Below are 15,892 nucleotides of genomic sequence, written 5' to 3'. Positions count from 1 at the left end.
TAAAGTCACCCATAATAAGACATTTGCACTTGCTGCCCATTCCATCTGTATGTCAGGACTCAGTCATATTCTTTACAATCTTTTGGTCCATAGATTACTCCCACTCTCATTGTTCCTTTGCTTCCAACTTCACACCACACAGATTCTATGCTGGCAGATGTAACTTCAGACTCAGCAAAAGCTCTTTTTGCACTCAGGCTGCTTTTGATAAGAAGCATGTCCCCTCCACACCTATCTTCCCTAAATACATTATACATACCATAGTAGAGCTCGTCATCACCAATTTCTGGGTGGTGCCACATTTCTGTTAACCCTATTATATCAGCATTAGTTGTCCTAACCAGGAGTCAAATTCAGCCATTTTATTGACAACACTCCTCACATTACAGTAGAGACAATGTAATCTTCTATAGTTTACTAACCTGACACACTCCTTGAAGTTATTTAGATTTGTAACCAAAACTTTATCTTTCCTCTCATTTGAAACATTACTACCCTCAGACCATCTTATAAATAGTCGGCTGTTGTGGCAACAAACAAGAATTCATGAGGATGCGCGTGTGTCCAAGCATGTATTAAATGTGCAAAGTGGTCATTTAAAGTATGTTTGGTGTATTTTATAAATAAAATACACCAATTATAACAAACTTATATTTAAATACGGATATTGATAAATAGTGAAATTCCCTTTTGATCTGTGCATGTATCTATCATTTTTTTGCATTGGAAAAGTTTACCCATAAAGAATTATTTACAGCACTATGTAAGTCAGAAAACACCTGTCGTTATGGTAAAAGTGATATAGATATATATATCTTTGATAACAAGCATGACCCCTCCCCACCTATCTTTCCTAAATATATAGTTTGAAAGGCTGGTTTCTTTCTTTTGACTGTTGTTTTCAATTATGTTTTTGATCTTATACAACATAATGTCAGAAGTTTGCCATTTAAAATATTTTTTGCCTTTTTTAAATTTTTTTATTTATTTATTTATTTATTTTTTTTTTTGCCATAAACTGATTGGTGAAGTAAAGACAATCTGCATCTGCTGTTTTTGTCATTTTTTGACTGCCAACTAAGATTTAATGTAAGTTGGATAATTGTTGTACCTTGAAACAAAGTAATTTCGGGCAGATAAACTTTTTTCATTGTTTTCAAGTCCCGAATCAATCCCGCCGAAAGTACCATTCATGTTAGGAAACACCCAGCATATGAACTGTACATCAAAACATGTCATTATTTAGCAGGTAGGTACATTGATACATAATAGAGAGGGACAGAGAGTCCATATTTTGTGATATCCTGCTCAATATATTTGTAATTCATATGAAAGGATGACATTCCTCTTATGGCATTATCACATATCCAGTAAAACTCTTAACTTAATGCAATATAAACTACTCTTGCCAATTATAACTATGTAACTATGATAGAGCACTTGCATGAACTGGTGACCAGTCTGACATAATAGCTGAGAGTGACAAGGGGCAGAAAATGCAAAGTGTGGATGGGCTGGAAAAATGTGTTTGATTACAATTATAGAATTACATTATTATTTTTATTTTATTATTATTTTTTTTCATGTAAATTAAGTCAAAACAATATATTAACCCTGGAAGCTGCTTCATGAGCTTTCCTCTTCTCTTCTCTTCAAAGTTACTTTGCCAAGCCAAGTTAAAAGACAAAATATATAAAAATTTATATCTCTTGTCTTTTAACTTGGCATACCTCCACATTCAAATTGGACAATTCTAACTAAATTTTCCAACTAACATTCTACAAATTGGTGCATGTATATATATATTTTTGGTTATGCTATATTTATTTAAGTGTATGTGTATTCTCTTCCTTTTAAGCAATTCCCATGGTTAATAATCTCTTCCATAAATAGTATTTTATTTATGATTTCAAAAAATAGATTTAATTCCACACAATCGTGATAAAATTTCACAACTGTTATCGTCAAATATACATTTTTACAGCTGACCTAAAGTGACATCAAACTGCCACTGGCTCAAGAAATTACTGTATAACCAGCTTACTTGGCTGTAACTGGTGTAGGTAATTTGCACTGCTAAGTTAAAATTTACTGAATAACTGACAGTGGTAAAAGAGAGAAATGTCATCTTTTTACATGGATTAAGCAGCAAATTAAATAATATTCCAAAATACACACACACAACAGGTATGTACAATTATATGTATTAAATAACAACCTAGCATTTTAATGTAGAGATTTTATACATCAAACTATGTAATCAGTAATGGCAGCAACTTAGCAATCTTTATTACATGGAAGAAACTGATTGAATTTCTTTATCGCACATTTTTTATCTTTCTCATGTCGACTAAATTAATGTTAATCACATACAACAAAACTAAAAGGTTCTAACATTTAAAATTAATTGTGAAAATTCTGTACATTGTTAACAAGGATATCCAACATTAAAAAAAATTTTCCCCTGTTTAATAATGGTATTCTTATCTTGTGCAGATACTTCGAACCCATTTAAATCAAAACTGACATATTTTGGTCCGATGAACTTCAAATTAACTGTATATATGGTATGGTATGGTATGGTATGGTATCGCAGCTACTGCAATAAGCATCTGTTGTTAAGGAAATGCATCAAATAATTAGATGAAAATCAATCCAGAAACTAAAGAAATGAGATACTTACCAGCTGTGGTAGTACTTTTTCTAGATGTTGGTTGATTACCGTTCTATCACCAACATTCTGAAATTATACATATGACTATATTATAAAATCAGATTAACAATTTTAAATCTAAACTATACAAGCAAAACTAACGTAAAAAATAATAAAAATAATTACTTACATCAGCTTGAACAGCAGCTCTAATAGCTCCTTCTAAATAATAAAGTGTATAAAAAGCATTTTTAATCACTGTTATCCATAACACATTAAAAAATGCACAGAGAATGCATACACAGAAAAAAAACAACAACACAATCTTAACTATCAACTTGACAAAAAAGTGGGGGAGAGTCAAGCAGCAGCAGATGTACGGTTTATAAAAGTCACCATTCGGTTTTATTGGGCAGGGGGAGGCTATAAATAATTTAATATAAATTACTTCTCGTTGCAGTACTACAATGATAGACCTCTATCTTGGATCGATAGGTGTTATTAGTAGTAGTATGTTATATGTTTTTTCAGCCTGGACTGTATTTGTTAACAGGAGAGATTGCTTCTACAGGGATGGGATACACTTAAATAGAAAGGGTGCAAGAATATTTCCTGATGCTATCAAGGCAGTGTTAGGTGGGTCGGAAAATTGCTAGCTTGGGGGGGGGGGGAGACAAAGACCAATAGATTGACAGTAGCCACTGGCAGAGGTGAAAGAGATTCTTGCACTGCTTCTATTAGAATGAGCAGAAGCCTGAAAAACAAGATGCATGATATTTCAGAGACTGCTGGGAGCCATTGCGGTACAAGTAAACACATGGGTTGTGTTAGGGTAGCTAAGAATAGAAACAGGTGCAGGTATACTTATGTGTACACCAATGCTAGGAGTTTAGTAAATAAATTTGATGAATTTGAGGTACTGCTCAAAACATCAAAGGCAGATATTGTTGGGATATCAGAGACGTGGTGTCACACAGATATAAGGGATGCAGAACTGCAATTTGGGGAGTACAACGTCTACAGAAAGGATAGACATGATAGGAAGGGGGGAGGGGTTATGCTATTAGTTAAGAAACACATAAAAACCAAGGAAGTGAAGCCAGTCGACATCGCTGGACAGTGCAGTGCAGTGTTGAGTCAGTTTGGTGTGACATAAGCATTGGGAGATCAAAATTGAGAGTAGGAGTGTGCTATCGGCCTAAAGACTCTGATGAGTATAATAAGAAACTGTACAGGGAAATAGAGTGGGCCAGTAAATCAGAGAGTCTTATAATGGGGGATTTTAATTTCCCAGATATTGACTGGAATTTGTGGGTTGGTCACTCACACACTAGCAAGGCTTTTGTGGATTTATTGGATGATTGTTTTCTACATCAGCATGTTCGGGAGGCAACTAGAGGGAGTAATACTCTGGATTTGATTATCAGCAGTGATTCTTCATGCATTAAGAATCTGCAGATAAATGAACCACTAGGTGGCAGTGATCACAGTGTGCTGAAGTGGGATTTACTCAAAGAGGTAACTACCATTAGGGGTAAAGGGAAGGGTTATTGCTTCCGTAAAGGCGACTACGATGGACTGAGACAGTATTTAAATTCTATACAGTGGGACCAACTGATGATGTTACCAACAGCAAATTCAAAATGGGAAGCATTCAAAGAACTTATCTTGGAAGCTACTAGGCTTTACATACCAACTAAGAAATATTGTTCAAGGTTTAAGCCAAAATGGATGTCAGATGAACTAATGAGGCATATGGCAGAGAAGAAAAATGCATGGGATACTTACAAATTAACACATGACACAGAAGCCTATGATAGATACAAGTTCATATGCAACCAAGTTACAAAGGAGGTTAGGCAGGCGAAGGCAGATTACGAGAAATCCTTGGCAAGGGATGCAAAGAAAAACAGCAAAGTGTTCTTTACTTATGTAAACTCTAGAAGGAAGGAGATGAATCAGATTGGTCCACTTGATATTGATGGGTCAACTGTTGATGATCCTGCTCAGGTAGCTAACAAACTAAATGAATATTTTGCATCGACATTCACACATGAGGAGTTATTCAGCGAGGGGAATGCCAGAGTATATCTGCAATAAGGCCTCTGAGGTTGGGATAATCCATACTACCAATTTTAAACACACCACCAACCGTTTATGACTGATTGAATAAAATAAAATAAAATAAAATGATAGAAAAGACTGTAAAATAATATTTACAAAAAACTTTTAATAATTTACAAAAAACTAAACTATAACAAAAGTAAAATAAGTAAATAAGTTAAAATGCATTAAAATATAAATATAAAAGCGATAAAAAGACGATAAAAAACACTAGAGCTTTCGGAGGTGTCTTCCTCCTTCCTCAGTAATAGTGAGACTTAAATGACACATCCTTAAATACCAAGGTCACGGCACACGTGGATGACCAGGCGCATACTCAGCATCCCTTTCACTTGTACCAGAACCGGAAGTGGTCTGGACCCGTGGAAAATTAAAACGTTTGTCTCTTGTCAAAACCACCGCCTCAAAAAGGGGGTGAACCTGGTATTTAAGGATGTGTCATTTAAGTCTCACTATTACTGAGGAAGGAGGAAGACACCTCCGAAAGCTCTAGTGTTTTTTATCGTCTTTTTATCGCTTTTATATTTATATTTTAATGCATTTTAACTTATTTACTTATTTTACTTTTGTTATAGTTTAGTTTTTTGTAAATTATTAAAAGTTTTTTGTAAATATTATTTTACAGTCTTTTCTATCATTTTATTTTATTTTATTCAATCAGTCATAAACGGTTGGTGGTGTGTTTAAAATTGGTAGTGGAATGCCAGAGGTGTATTCAACTCTAGTAGTAAGCTACAGAATCTTGAAATAACTGGGAGTAAAGTGGAGGAGAAACTGTTGAAGATAAACACAAGAAAGGCACCCAGGGTGGATGGGATCTATCCAGTTATATTAAAGGAGGCAGCAAAGGAAGTAAGCAAACCCTTAGCCATAATTATGAGAGCTTCCTTGGACTCAGGGGAGGTACCCATAGACTGGAAATGTGCAAATGTGACCCCAATTCACAAAGGAGGATCAAAGGCTGACACAAGTAATTATAGACCTGTGAGCTTAACTTCTGTTCCAGGAAAATTAATGGAGGCACTGGTTAAAGAAGCACTGCAGGATCATTTAGACAAGACTTCAGTTATAGCTCGGACACAGCATGGTTTTGTTAAGGGGAAGTTTTGCCTGACCAATTTGATTGGATACTATGATGCAGTCACAAAAGAACTGGATGCAGGGAGTAGCTTTGATATTATATACTTGGACCTTAGAAAGGCTTTTGATACTGTTGCACATGGAAGACTGCTACACAAATTGGAGCAGTGTGACATTGTAGGCAAATTGCTGCTATGGATAAAGGGGTGGTTGAGGGGGAGAAGACAGAGAGTGGTAATCAATGGACACTGCTCATCGTGGACTAATGTTATTAGTGGAGTCCCTCAGGGCTCAGTGTTGGGTCCATTATTGTTTTCGGTATTTATAAATGATATTGATGATGGTATATCAAGCTTAATGTCCAAGTTTGCAGACGATACAAAGGTTGGCAGGGTTGTCAAGGCCACTACTGACACTATGCTACTGCAACAGGATCTGGAAAGGTTGAGCAGATGGGCTGAGAGGTGGCAAATGAAGTTTAATATTTACAAATGTAAAGTGCTACACATGGGAAACAGCAACCCCAGAGCAACGTATCAACTCTGTGGTACTACACTGACAGTGGTAGAGAATGAAAGGGACTTGGGGGTGGTTGTGCAGGCAGATATGAAGTTTTCTGAGCAGTGCAGACGGGCTGCAAGAGTAGCTCATGGAGTATTGTCAATGATATACAGGAATTTTTCCAGCAGGGATAAGGAAGTGATTATTCCATTGTATAAGGCAATGGTCAGGCCACACCTAGAGTACTGTATACAGGTCTGGAGGCCTCATTTCAAGAAGGATGTAGAGCTGCTGGAACGAGTACAGAGAAGGGCAACAAGAATAGTGAATGGAACAAAGGGGTGCTCTTACGAAGAAAGGCTTAAGTTTTGCAAATTACAGTGTCTGGAGACTAGGCACCAGCGAGGTGATCTGATAGAGGTGTATAAAGCCTTGAATGGTTTAAGCATGCTCAATGCTGATGGGATTCTTCCTCTAGCTCAGAAAAATCACCTGAGAGGGCATAAATTCAAATTGAGGAAAGACAGATGTAGGATAGACGTGCGGAAATTTGCCTTTAGCCAGCGGGTGGTTGGTTGGTGGAACAGACTTCCATCCCTTGTGGTGGAGGTTGATAGCCTAAATAAGTTTAAGGCTCAGCTGGACAGGTATTTTGAACGAACAGAGGGGTGAAGTGGAAGTGGGTTTTTTTTTTTGGCTGATGCTGCATAAGCTTGCTTTCTTGCATCAAATGCCTCTACTAATGCTAATGCTAGGTGTATGCTATATCCCCATTCTATATCTTTTTCAAGAAAAACAAAGCAATTTTAATTAAAAGAGATATGTTCATTATTTTAATATTCATCATTTAGTTTTAACAGAGGGGTGAAGTGGAAGTGGGTTTTAAAAAATTAATTAAATTTTCAATTCAATTAAAAAAGGCATTAGCATTAGTTGAGGCATATGATGCAAGAAATCAAGCTTATAACAGCATCAGCCAATTAAATAAAATAACCTTTGCATTTTGCCCATCCGGTCACTCCAAATGTTTGTCTACTTCAGCTTTAAATTTATTTAAGCTATCAACTTCCACAACAACAGATGGAAGTCTTTTCCAGTAATCAACTACCCGCTGGCTAAAGGCAAACTTCCACACATCTATTCTACAACTGTCTTTCCTCAATATGAATCTATGCCACCTCCGGTTCTTAGTCTGAGCAAGTGGAAGTATCTCATCAGCATTAAGCCTGCTCAAACCATTCAAGGCCTTATACACCTCAATCAGATCACCTCGCATGTGCCTAATCTCCAGATGCTGCAACTAGTGGAAATTTAGAAATATCCTTTCTTCTTAAGTACACCCCTCTGTTCCTCTCACCAATCTTGTTGCCCTTCTCTCTACTTGTTCTAGCAACTCTATATCTTTCCTAAAATGAGGCCTGCAGACCAGTACGCAATACTCAATCACCTCCTTGTCTCTGCTAACAAAATTCATATACATCATTGACAAATCTACATGACCTGCTCTGGCTGCCCGTCTCCACTGCTCAGAGAACTTCAAATCTGACAGCACAATTACTCCCATGTCTTTTTCATTTTACACCTCTCTGAGTGTAGTACCACACATCTCTTTCATCATGCAGTATGACTGATGACTTTTGAGGTTATGATTAACATCATGGCGAGATCCAATCTTCCTTACATTTGCTGTAGGTATAGCTCTAAAACGGTGTTCGCAGGCCGGCCGCTAGTTAGTACAGCGGACCGAACCTATTGGTAACTCTTCAGGAGGCTTCCGGATCAGCTAGTGTATAATCTTGCTACATTTACTCTGCCAGATAGTGACTGGAGGGAGTCCGAGTAGTGTGTATGCGGGGGGGCATTTTCGAGGCCACATTATGTCAAGGATCTGGGTATATTCTTAAGGGCACAAAACGTGATATTGTTGTACACGTTGGCACTAATGGTATTAAGAGTAGGAAACTGGTGGAATTACTTAACACGTACAGTTCACTGTTGAAAAAAAGCTGTGAATTAGGGTTGAATTTGAAAGTGCCTGCAAATCTGCCCGGACATGATAGGAGGGAGTATATGATGAGAGCCTTGTCGATCAATTTGGCCCTGGAAAGATTGTGCAAGGCTCAAGGGATAGAATTTTTTTCAGCCTGGACTGTACTTGTTAACAGGAGAGACTGCTTCTACTGGGATGGGATACACTTAAATATAAAGGGTGCAAGAATGTTTGCTGATGCTATTGAGGCAGTGTTAGGTGGGTCGGAAAACTGCTAGCTTGGAGGGATACAAGGACTAATAGATTAACAGTAACCACTGGCAGAGGTGAAAGTGATTCTTGCACTGCTTCTATTGGAATCAGCAGCAGCCTGGAAAACAAGAAACATGGTATTTCAGAGACTGCTGGGAGTCATTGCGGTACAAGTAAACATGGGTTGTGTTAGGGTAGCTAAGAATAGGAACAGGTGCAACATGTATACTTGCGTATACACCAATGCTAGGAGTTTGGTAAATAAATTTGATGAATTTGAGGTACTGCTCAAAACATCAAAGGCAGATATTGTTGGGATATCAGAGACATGGTGTCACAGAGATATAAGGAATGCAGAACTGGAATTTGGGGAGTACAACGTCTACAGAAAGGATAGACATGTTAGGAAGGGAGGAGGGGTTATGCTATTAGTTAAGAAACACATAAAATCCAAGGAAGTGAAGACAGTCAACATCGCTGGACAGTGCAGTGTCGAGTCAGTTTGGGGTGACATAAGCATTGGCAGATCAAAATTGAGAGTAGGAATGTGTTATAGATCTAATGACTCTGATGACTATAATAAGGAACTGTACAGGGAAATAGAGTGGGCCAGTAAATCAGAGAGTCTTATAATGGGAGATTTTAATTTCCCAGATATTGACTGGAATTTGTGGGTTGGACACTCACACACTAGCAAGGCTTTTGTGGATTTATTGGATGATTGTTTTCTACATCAGCATGTTCAAGAGGCAACTAGAAGGAGTAATACTCTTGATCTGATTATCAGTAGTGATTCTTCATGCATTAAGAATCTGCAGATAAAGGAACCACTAGATGGCAGTGATCACAGTGTGCTAAAGTGGGATTTACTCAAAGAGGTAACTACCATCAGGGGTAAAGGGAAGGGTTTTTGCTTTCGCAAAGGCAGCTACGGTGGTCTGAGACAGTGTTTAAACTCTATACGGTGAACCAACTGATGATGTTACCAACAGCAAATTCAAAATGGGAGGCATTCAAAGAATTTATCTTGGAAGCTACTAGGCTTTACATACCAACTAGGAAATATTGTTCAAGGTTTAGGCCTAAATGGATGTCAGATGAACTAATGAGACATACAGCAGAGAAAAAAAATGCATCGGATACATATAAATTAATGGGTGGCATGGAAGCCTATGATAGAAGGTGGTCTGTAACCGTCACAAAGGAGATTAGGCAGGCAAAGGCAGATTATGAAAAATGTTTGGCAAAGGATGCAACGAAAAACAACAAAGATTTCTTTACCTATGTAAACTATAGAAGGAAAGGGATGAATCACATTGGTGAACTGGATATTGATGGTTGAACTGTTGATGATCCTGCTCAGGTGGCTAACAAACTAAATGAGTATTTTGCATCTACATTCACACATGAGGAGTTATTCAGGGAGGGGACTGCCATAGGTGAATTAAACACTGGCAGTGAGCTAAATCATTTTGAAATAACTGAGAGGAGAGTGGAGGAGAAATTTTGAAGATAAACATAAAAAAGGGTGGATGGGATCTATCCAGTTATATTAAAGGGTGCAGAAAAGGAAGTAAAACCCTTAGCCATAATAATGAGAGCTTCTTTGGACTCAGAGGAAGTACCCATGGACTGGAGTTGTGCAAATGTGACCCCAATTCACAAAGGAGGATCAAAGGCGAACAAGTAATTATAGACCTGTTAGTTTAACTTCTGTTCCAGGAAAATTAATGGAAGCACTGGTTCAAGAAGCACTGCAGGATCACCTAGACAAGACTTCAGTTATAGCTTGGACACAGCATGGTTTTGTTAAGGGAAAGTCTTGCCTGACCAATCTGATTGGATACTATGATGTTCCCTATGTTGTAGTCACAAAGGAACTGGATGCAGGGAATAACTTTGATATCATATATTTGGATCTTAGAAAGACTTTTGATACTGTTGCACATGGAAGACTGCTGCACAAATTGGAGCAGTGTGGCATTGGAGGAAAATTGCTGCTATGGATAAAGGGATGGTTGAGTGGGAGAAGACAGAGAGTGGTAATCAATGGACACTGCTCATCGTGGACTAATGTTATTAGTGGAGTCCCTCAGGGTTCAGTGTTGAGTCCATTGTTGTTTTCTGTAATTATAAATGATACTGATGACGGTTTATCAAGCTTAACATCCAAATTTGCAGACAATACAAAAATTGGTAGGGTTGTTAAGAACACTAATGACAGTACACTGCTGCAACAGGATCTAGGAAAGTTGAGCAGATGGGCTGAGAGGTGACAAATGAAGTTTAACATTGAGAAATGTAAAGTACTACATATTAGAAACAGTAACCCCACAGTAACGTATCAACTCTTTGGTACTACACTGACAGTGGTACAGAACAAAAAGGAACTGGGGGTAATTGTGCAGGCAGATATGAAGTTTTCTGAAAAGTGTAGACAGGCTGCCAGAGTACCTCTTGGTGTCTTGTCAATGATATACAGGAATTTTTCTAGCAGGGATAGGGAGGTGATTATCCCCTTGTATAAGGCAATGGTCAAGCCACACCTTGAGTACTCTATACAGATCTGGAAGCCTCATTTTAAGAAGAATAAGGAGCTGCTGGAATGAGTACAGAGAAGGGCAACAAGATTAGTGAAAGGAACAAAGAGTTGCTCTTACAAAGAAAGGCGTAAGTTTTGCAAATTATAGTGTCTGGAGACTAGGCACCTGCGAGGTATTCTGATTGAGGTGTATAACGCCTTGAAAGGTTTGAGCATGCTCAATGCTGATGGGATTCTTCCACTTCCTCAAAATAATCACCTGGGAGGGCATAAATTCAAATTGAGAAAAGATAGTTGTGGGATAGATGTGCGGAAGTTTGTCTTTAGCCAGCGGGTAGTTGGTTGGTGGAACAGACTTCCATCTTTATTGTGGAAGTTGATAGCCTAAATAAATTTAAGGCTGAACTGGGCAGGTATTTGGAACGAATGGGGGAGTTAAATGAGAGCATTCTTTTTTTTTTGGCTGCATAAGCTTGCTTTCTTGCATCATATGCCTCTACAAAGGGTACTAGGAAAGTTTTGCAATACAGCTTTGTTTATTTAATTTTTTCAAAGTAATTTCCTCTACGTTCAATACACCTCTCCATCCTCCGAAACCAATCTTTAAACCAGTTCTGCCAAGTTTCACTAGGGAGTAAAGCACACTCGTTGTCCCAAGCCTGTAGAAGGTCCTCATCACTGGAAAACCGCCTCCCTTTTAGCTTCATTTTCACATGCGGGAACAGTGCAAAGTCGCAGGGAGCAAGGTCTGGACTGTAGGGAGGGTGCTCGAGAAGTTTCAGTCCTGTCGTGGTCAAATATTCGGTGCAGGCTTTGGCGCGGTGAGCTGGAGCATCATCGTGATGGAGGTACCAGGTGTCCAATTCTTGACTTTGGCCGCAGGTTCTTCATAGATCCAATGACTTTAGGCAGGCATTGTTCAGTATACCACTTAGCTGTGACTGTCTTCTGCGTGTCCAAAACGACACGTTCCACAATTCCACTCGATTTGAAAAATACAGCTATCATTTTCTTCTTTACAGATCGGAATTTTCTGACAATTACGGGTGTGTCGTCATCATCAAAGACTCAAACTTTGTTTTGAGCCTTGGTCGGCAGATCGTAATAGTACAGCCAAGTCTCGTCACCTGTCATGATGTTGTTCACATACCGAGATTGTCCCTTATCAAACTTTTTTAACATCTCCCGGCACCAAGTCACACATCGTGTCATCTGCTCTTCAGTCAGTTGATGCGGCACCCAGAGAGAACAAAGTTTCTTCACGTGCAAATGATCTTGCAGAATCGAACGAATTGCTGGTGCATTTAGGCCCAAAGTATCCTCTATCTGTTGGTAGGTCACTCGCCTGTTTTCGTCAAGCATTTTCCTCACAGCAGTAACGTTTTCCTCCGTAACTGACGTTCGTGGCCTTCCCGGCCTCTCAGAATCCTCCAGAGTGAAATTTCCCCTTTGGAATTCTCTATACCACCTGAATATCGTTGTACGATGTGGACAATCATCATCTAGTGCAAGAGTCATTTCTTCTAAGCACTGGTCTATGGTTAAACCACGCACGAAATTATACCGCAAAACTGTCCTTATCTCATTTCGTGACCACGATGCCATCGCAAGCACTTTACACTCTCACTACTAATGAATAACTGAGCCCATCGACTTGGCGCGGCGGCTACTATGCACGTATGAACATGTCTCAACATGCAGCTTCCTGTGATTCATTGTTGCGTCATATTGCAAAACTTTCCTAGTACCCTTTGTACTAATGCTAATGTGTACACCATATCCAAAAATTCCATTACTTCATACAGTATGTCCCCGACACTTTTTCTTACTATTGAATACACCAGGAATTGTCACACTAATAGAGTAAGCTTATCTGTGAAAAGATCTAAACCTCACAAACACTTCCTAGTTCATTTCACAAATATACGTGGTCTCAATTCTAATCTCAACGTTGTCCATTTCCACTGCAAGTGGAAATGGACATCGTTGAGAATCTCAGTTATCAGTTGATTCAAGTACTGCTCATCTCAGTTGTCCAAATTATTCACTGTAATTCCTTTCACCTCAAAGGTTTTACCTGTGCATATGTCTGCTCTGATATTCCCTGTCAGAGACTTGGTAATATGGAATCCCCTCTTTTTGATCTTCTCTGGCTTAAAATCTCTCTACCTCATTGTGTCAGATTCATTTGTTGTCTCTACCGTTCTCCCAACTCTACTAATCACTTGGAGCTCTTCGACTTCCTCTCTTTGCAAATTGACTTTCTCCAGTCCAACTTTCCTAACAGTGAGGTAATTCTCCTTAGTGATTTTCATAACTCCAGCTGGCTTCCGTTTTCTAGTCACACCGACCCAGCTGGTCGAGATGCTGAGGCTTTTGCACAGATTATTCATTTACCTACGTTATGTCAAGGATCTGGGTATATTCTTACCATGTGCACACCATATCCAAAATTTCATTACTTCATATAGCATGTCCCACCCACTCTTTCTAACTTTTGAATACACCATGAATTGTCAAACTAATAGGGCAAGCTTATCTGCAAAAAGATCTAAACCTCCCAAGCACTTCCTAATTCATTTTAAAAATATACGTGGTCTCAATTCTAATCTCAACGATCTCCATTTCCACTTGCAGTCTGCCAAACCCCATGTACTTTTTCTGACAGAATCTCAGTTATCGGTTGATTCAACTACTGCTCATCTGAGATGACCAAATTATTCGCTGTATGATTCCTTTCACCTCAACGGTGGTACTTGTGCATATGTCCGTTCTGATTTTCCCTGTCAGAGACTTGGCAATTTGCAATCTCCTCTCTTTGATTTTCTCTGGCTTAAAATCTCTCTACCTCATTGTGTCAAATTCATCTGTTGTATCTACTGTTCTCCCAACTCCACTAATCACTTGGAACTCTTTGACTTCCTCTCTTTGCAACTTGACTTTCTCCAGTCCAACTTTCCTAACAGTGACGTAATTTTCCTTAGTGATTTTAATGTTAACAATTCCAGCTGGTTTCCGTTTTCTAGTCGCACCGACCCAGCTGGTCGAGTCGGCGCCTCTGTAGCCAGGTGGGAAGAAGCAGCAGTGCGTAGCACACGCTTCTTGATTAGACCGGGGTTCGAGCCCGTCACCACCAAATACGGAGGATGCGGAAAGGTCAGGGAATGACCACCGCATATTCCCGGAGCAATATGGCCTTAGTTGCTAATGCTCCTAAAAAAAACCAAATAACAAATAACTGGTCGAGATGCTGAGGCTGTTGCAATTATTAATGACCTTGCACAGATTGTTCATTTACCTACAAGGATACCGGACAATCCTAATCATACAGCCACGCTTGATCTTTTTCTCACAAACAACCCTTCTAAATATACAGTCGAAGTGAGAGGTCCTTTAGGCACTTCAGTACACAACTTGGTGATTGTCTCTTCTCCAATGGAGCCTTAATCTCATGGCTATTCCCAACTTCATGTTGTTTGGCATTACAAGAATGCAAAACGGGATGATCTGCGAGATTTCTTTTCTTCTTTTCTTTGGTCGGATTACTGTTTCAAAACTTCTGATGTCAACGTTTGCTCGGATCGTGTCAGTGAAATTATTCTTGCAGGAATGGAATCCTTTATCCCACACTCCACTTTAAAATCTCGTCCTTTATCTAAACCTTGGTTTTCCAATAAATGTGCTAAGGCTGTTCAAGAGAAGAATGTTGCATATCGTAATTGGCTTGTTTCTGATTCTTCAGTTTCATTTTCTGCCTACACCAATGCTCGCAACAATTGTAAAGCAGTTATTAATCAGTCCAAACTAGACTTTGAACAGGCTAAGAGTAGAAAACTTGCTTCTTGCTCTAATGGTAGCTGAGCATTCTGGTCTCTTGTCAAAGCTATTGGCCGCAACTTTTGCCCACCTCTGTCAAAACCAGATGGTTCTGTTGTCACTTCAGCGAAGGATAAAGCTGACCTGCTAGCATCCCATTTTTTTTTTTCCAACTCATGTATTAATGATCTTAGTAAAACACCTCCCACCATTCCCAACACGCTCCATTCAATGCCTCCTGTGGTCTTCCGTCAAAAGGATGTCAGAAAGATTTTGACGAATCTTGATGCTAAGAAAGCTCCAGGTCCCAATGGTATTTCTCCACTTGTTCTCAAAACCTGTGCTCCTGAACTTACTCCTATTCTTTGCTGCCTTTTTTCACTTTCTTATTCCAAAGGTGTTTTTCCTTCTACTCGGAAATTTGCTCATATCCAGTCAATTCCTAAAAAGGGTGACAAATCCTTCCCATCCAATTATCGTTCCATTGCAATTACTTCTACTCTTTCTAAAGTAATAGAGAAATCAATTAACTGCCAACTCTTAAACTACCTAGAAACCTTCCGTCTGATCAACGATCGCCAGTATGGATTCCATCAGTGTCGATCCACTGGTGATATTCTGGCTTATGTCACCCATTTATGGACTAATTCAATGGAAAGGTTCGGTGAAACACAAGTAGTTGCTCTTGATATCTCAAAGGCTTTCGATCGTGTTTGGCATAAAGGTCTTCTAAACAAGCTTCCATCTTATGGTTTGCCAACTGTTTTTAGTAATTGGTTATTCAGTTTTCTCTCTGATCGCTCACTGAGGGTGATGGTAGATGGCTCTCTGTCTTCTAACTTCTCCACTAATGCCGGTGTCCCCCAAGGTTCAGTTCTTTCCCCCACTCTTTTCTTCTTGTATATTAATGACCTTCTTCCATTGACTGAAAATC

General features: G+C 39.0%; 1 protein-coding gene across 2 annotated transcripts in view; it reads right to left on the bottom strand.

Annotated features, from left to right (window-relative positions):
* LOC150079161 (centromere protein X-like) overlaps positions 1 to 15,892 on the bottom strand; it is an 87,299-nt gene that overhangs the window by 16,718 nt on the left and 54,689 nt on the right. For both annotated transcript variants that reach the window (XM_090383526.1, XM_090383527.1), the window contains 2 exons: positions 2,844 to 2,875; positions 2,684 to 2,740 (listed from right to left, as the gene is read on the bottom strand). In XM_090383526.1, coding sequence (XP_090239652.1) covers positions 2,684 to 2,740; positions 2,844 to 2,875 — 89 coding nt within the window. The remainder of the gene's footprint in view (positions 1 to 2,683; positions 2,741 to 2,843; positions 2,876 to 15,892) is intronic.

This window comes from Mastigoproctus giganteus, chromosome 10, assembly GCF_048544385.1.
Source record: "Mastigoproctus giganteus isolate SK-2022 chromosome 10, ASM4854438v1, whole genome shotgun sequence".
In the NCBI taxonomy this organism is placed as follows: Eukaryota; Metazoa; Arthropoda; class Arachnida; order Uropygi; family Thelyphonidae; genus Mastigoproctus; species Mastigoproctus giganteus.
Note: the sequence above shows the minus strand (reverse complement) of the source record. Positions and strands in the feature narration are given on the sequence as shown.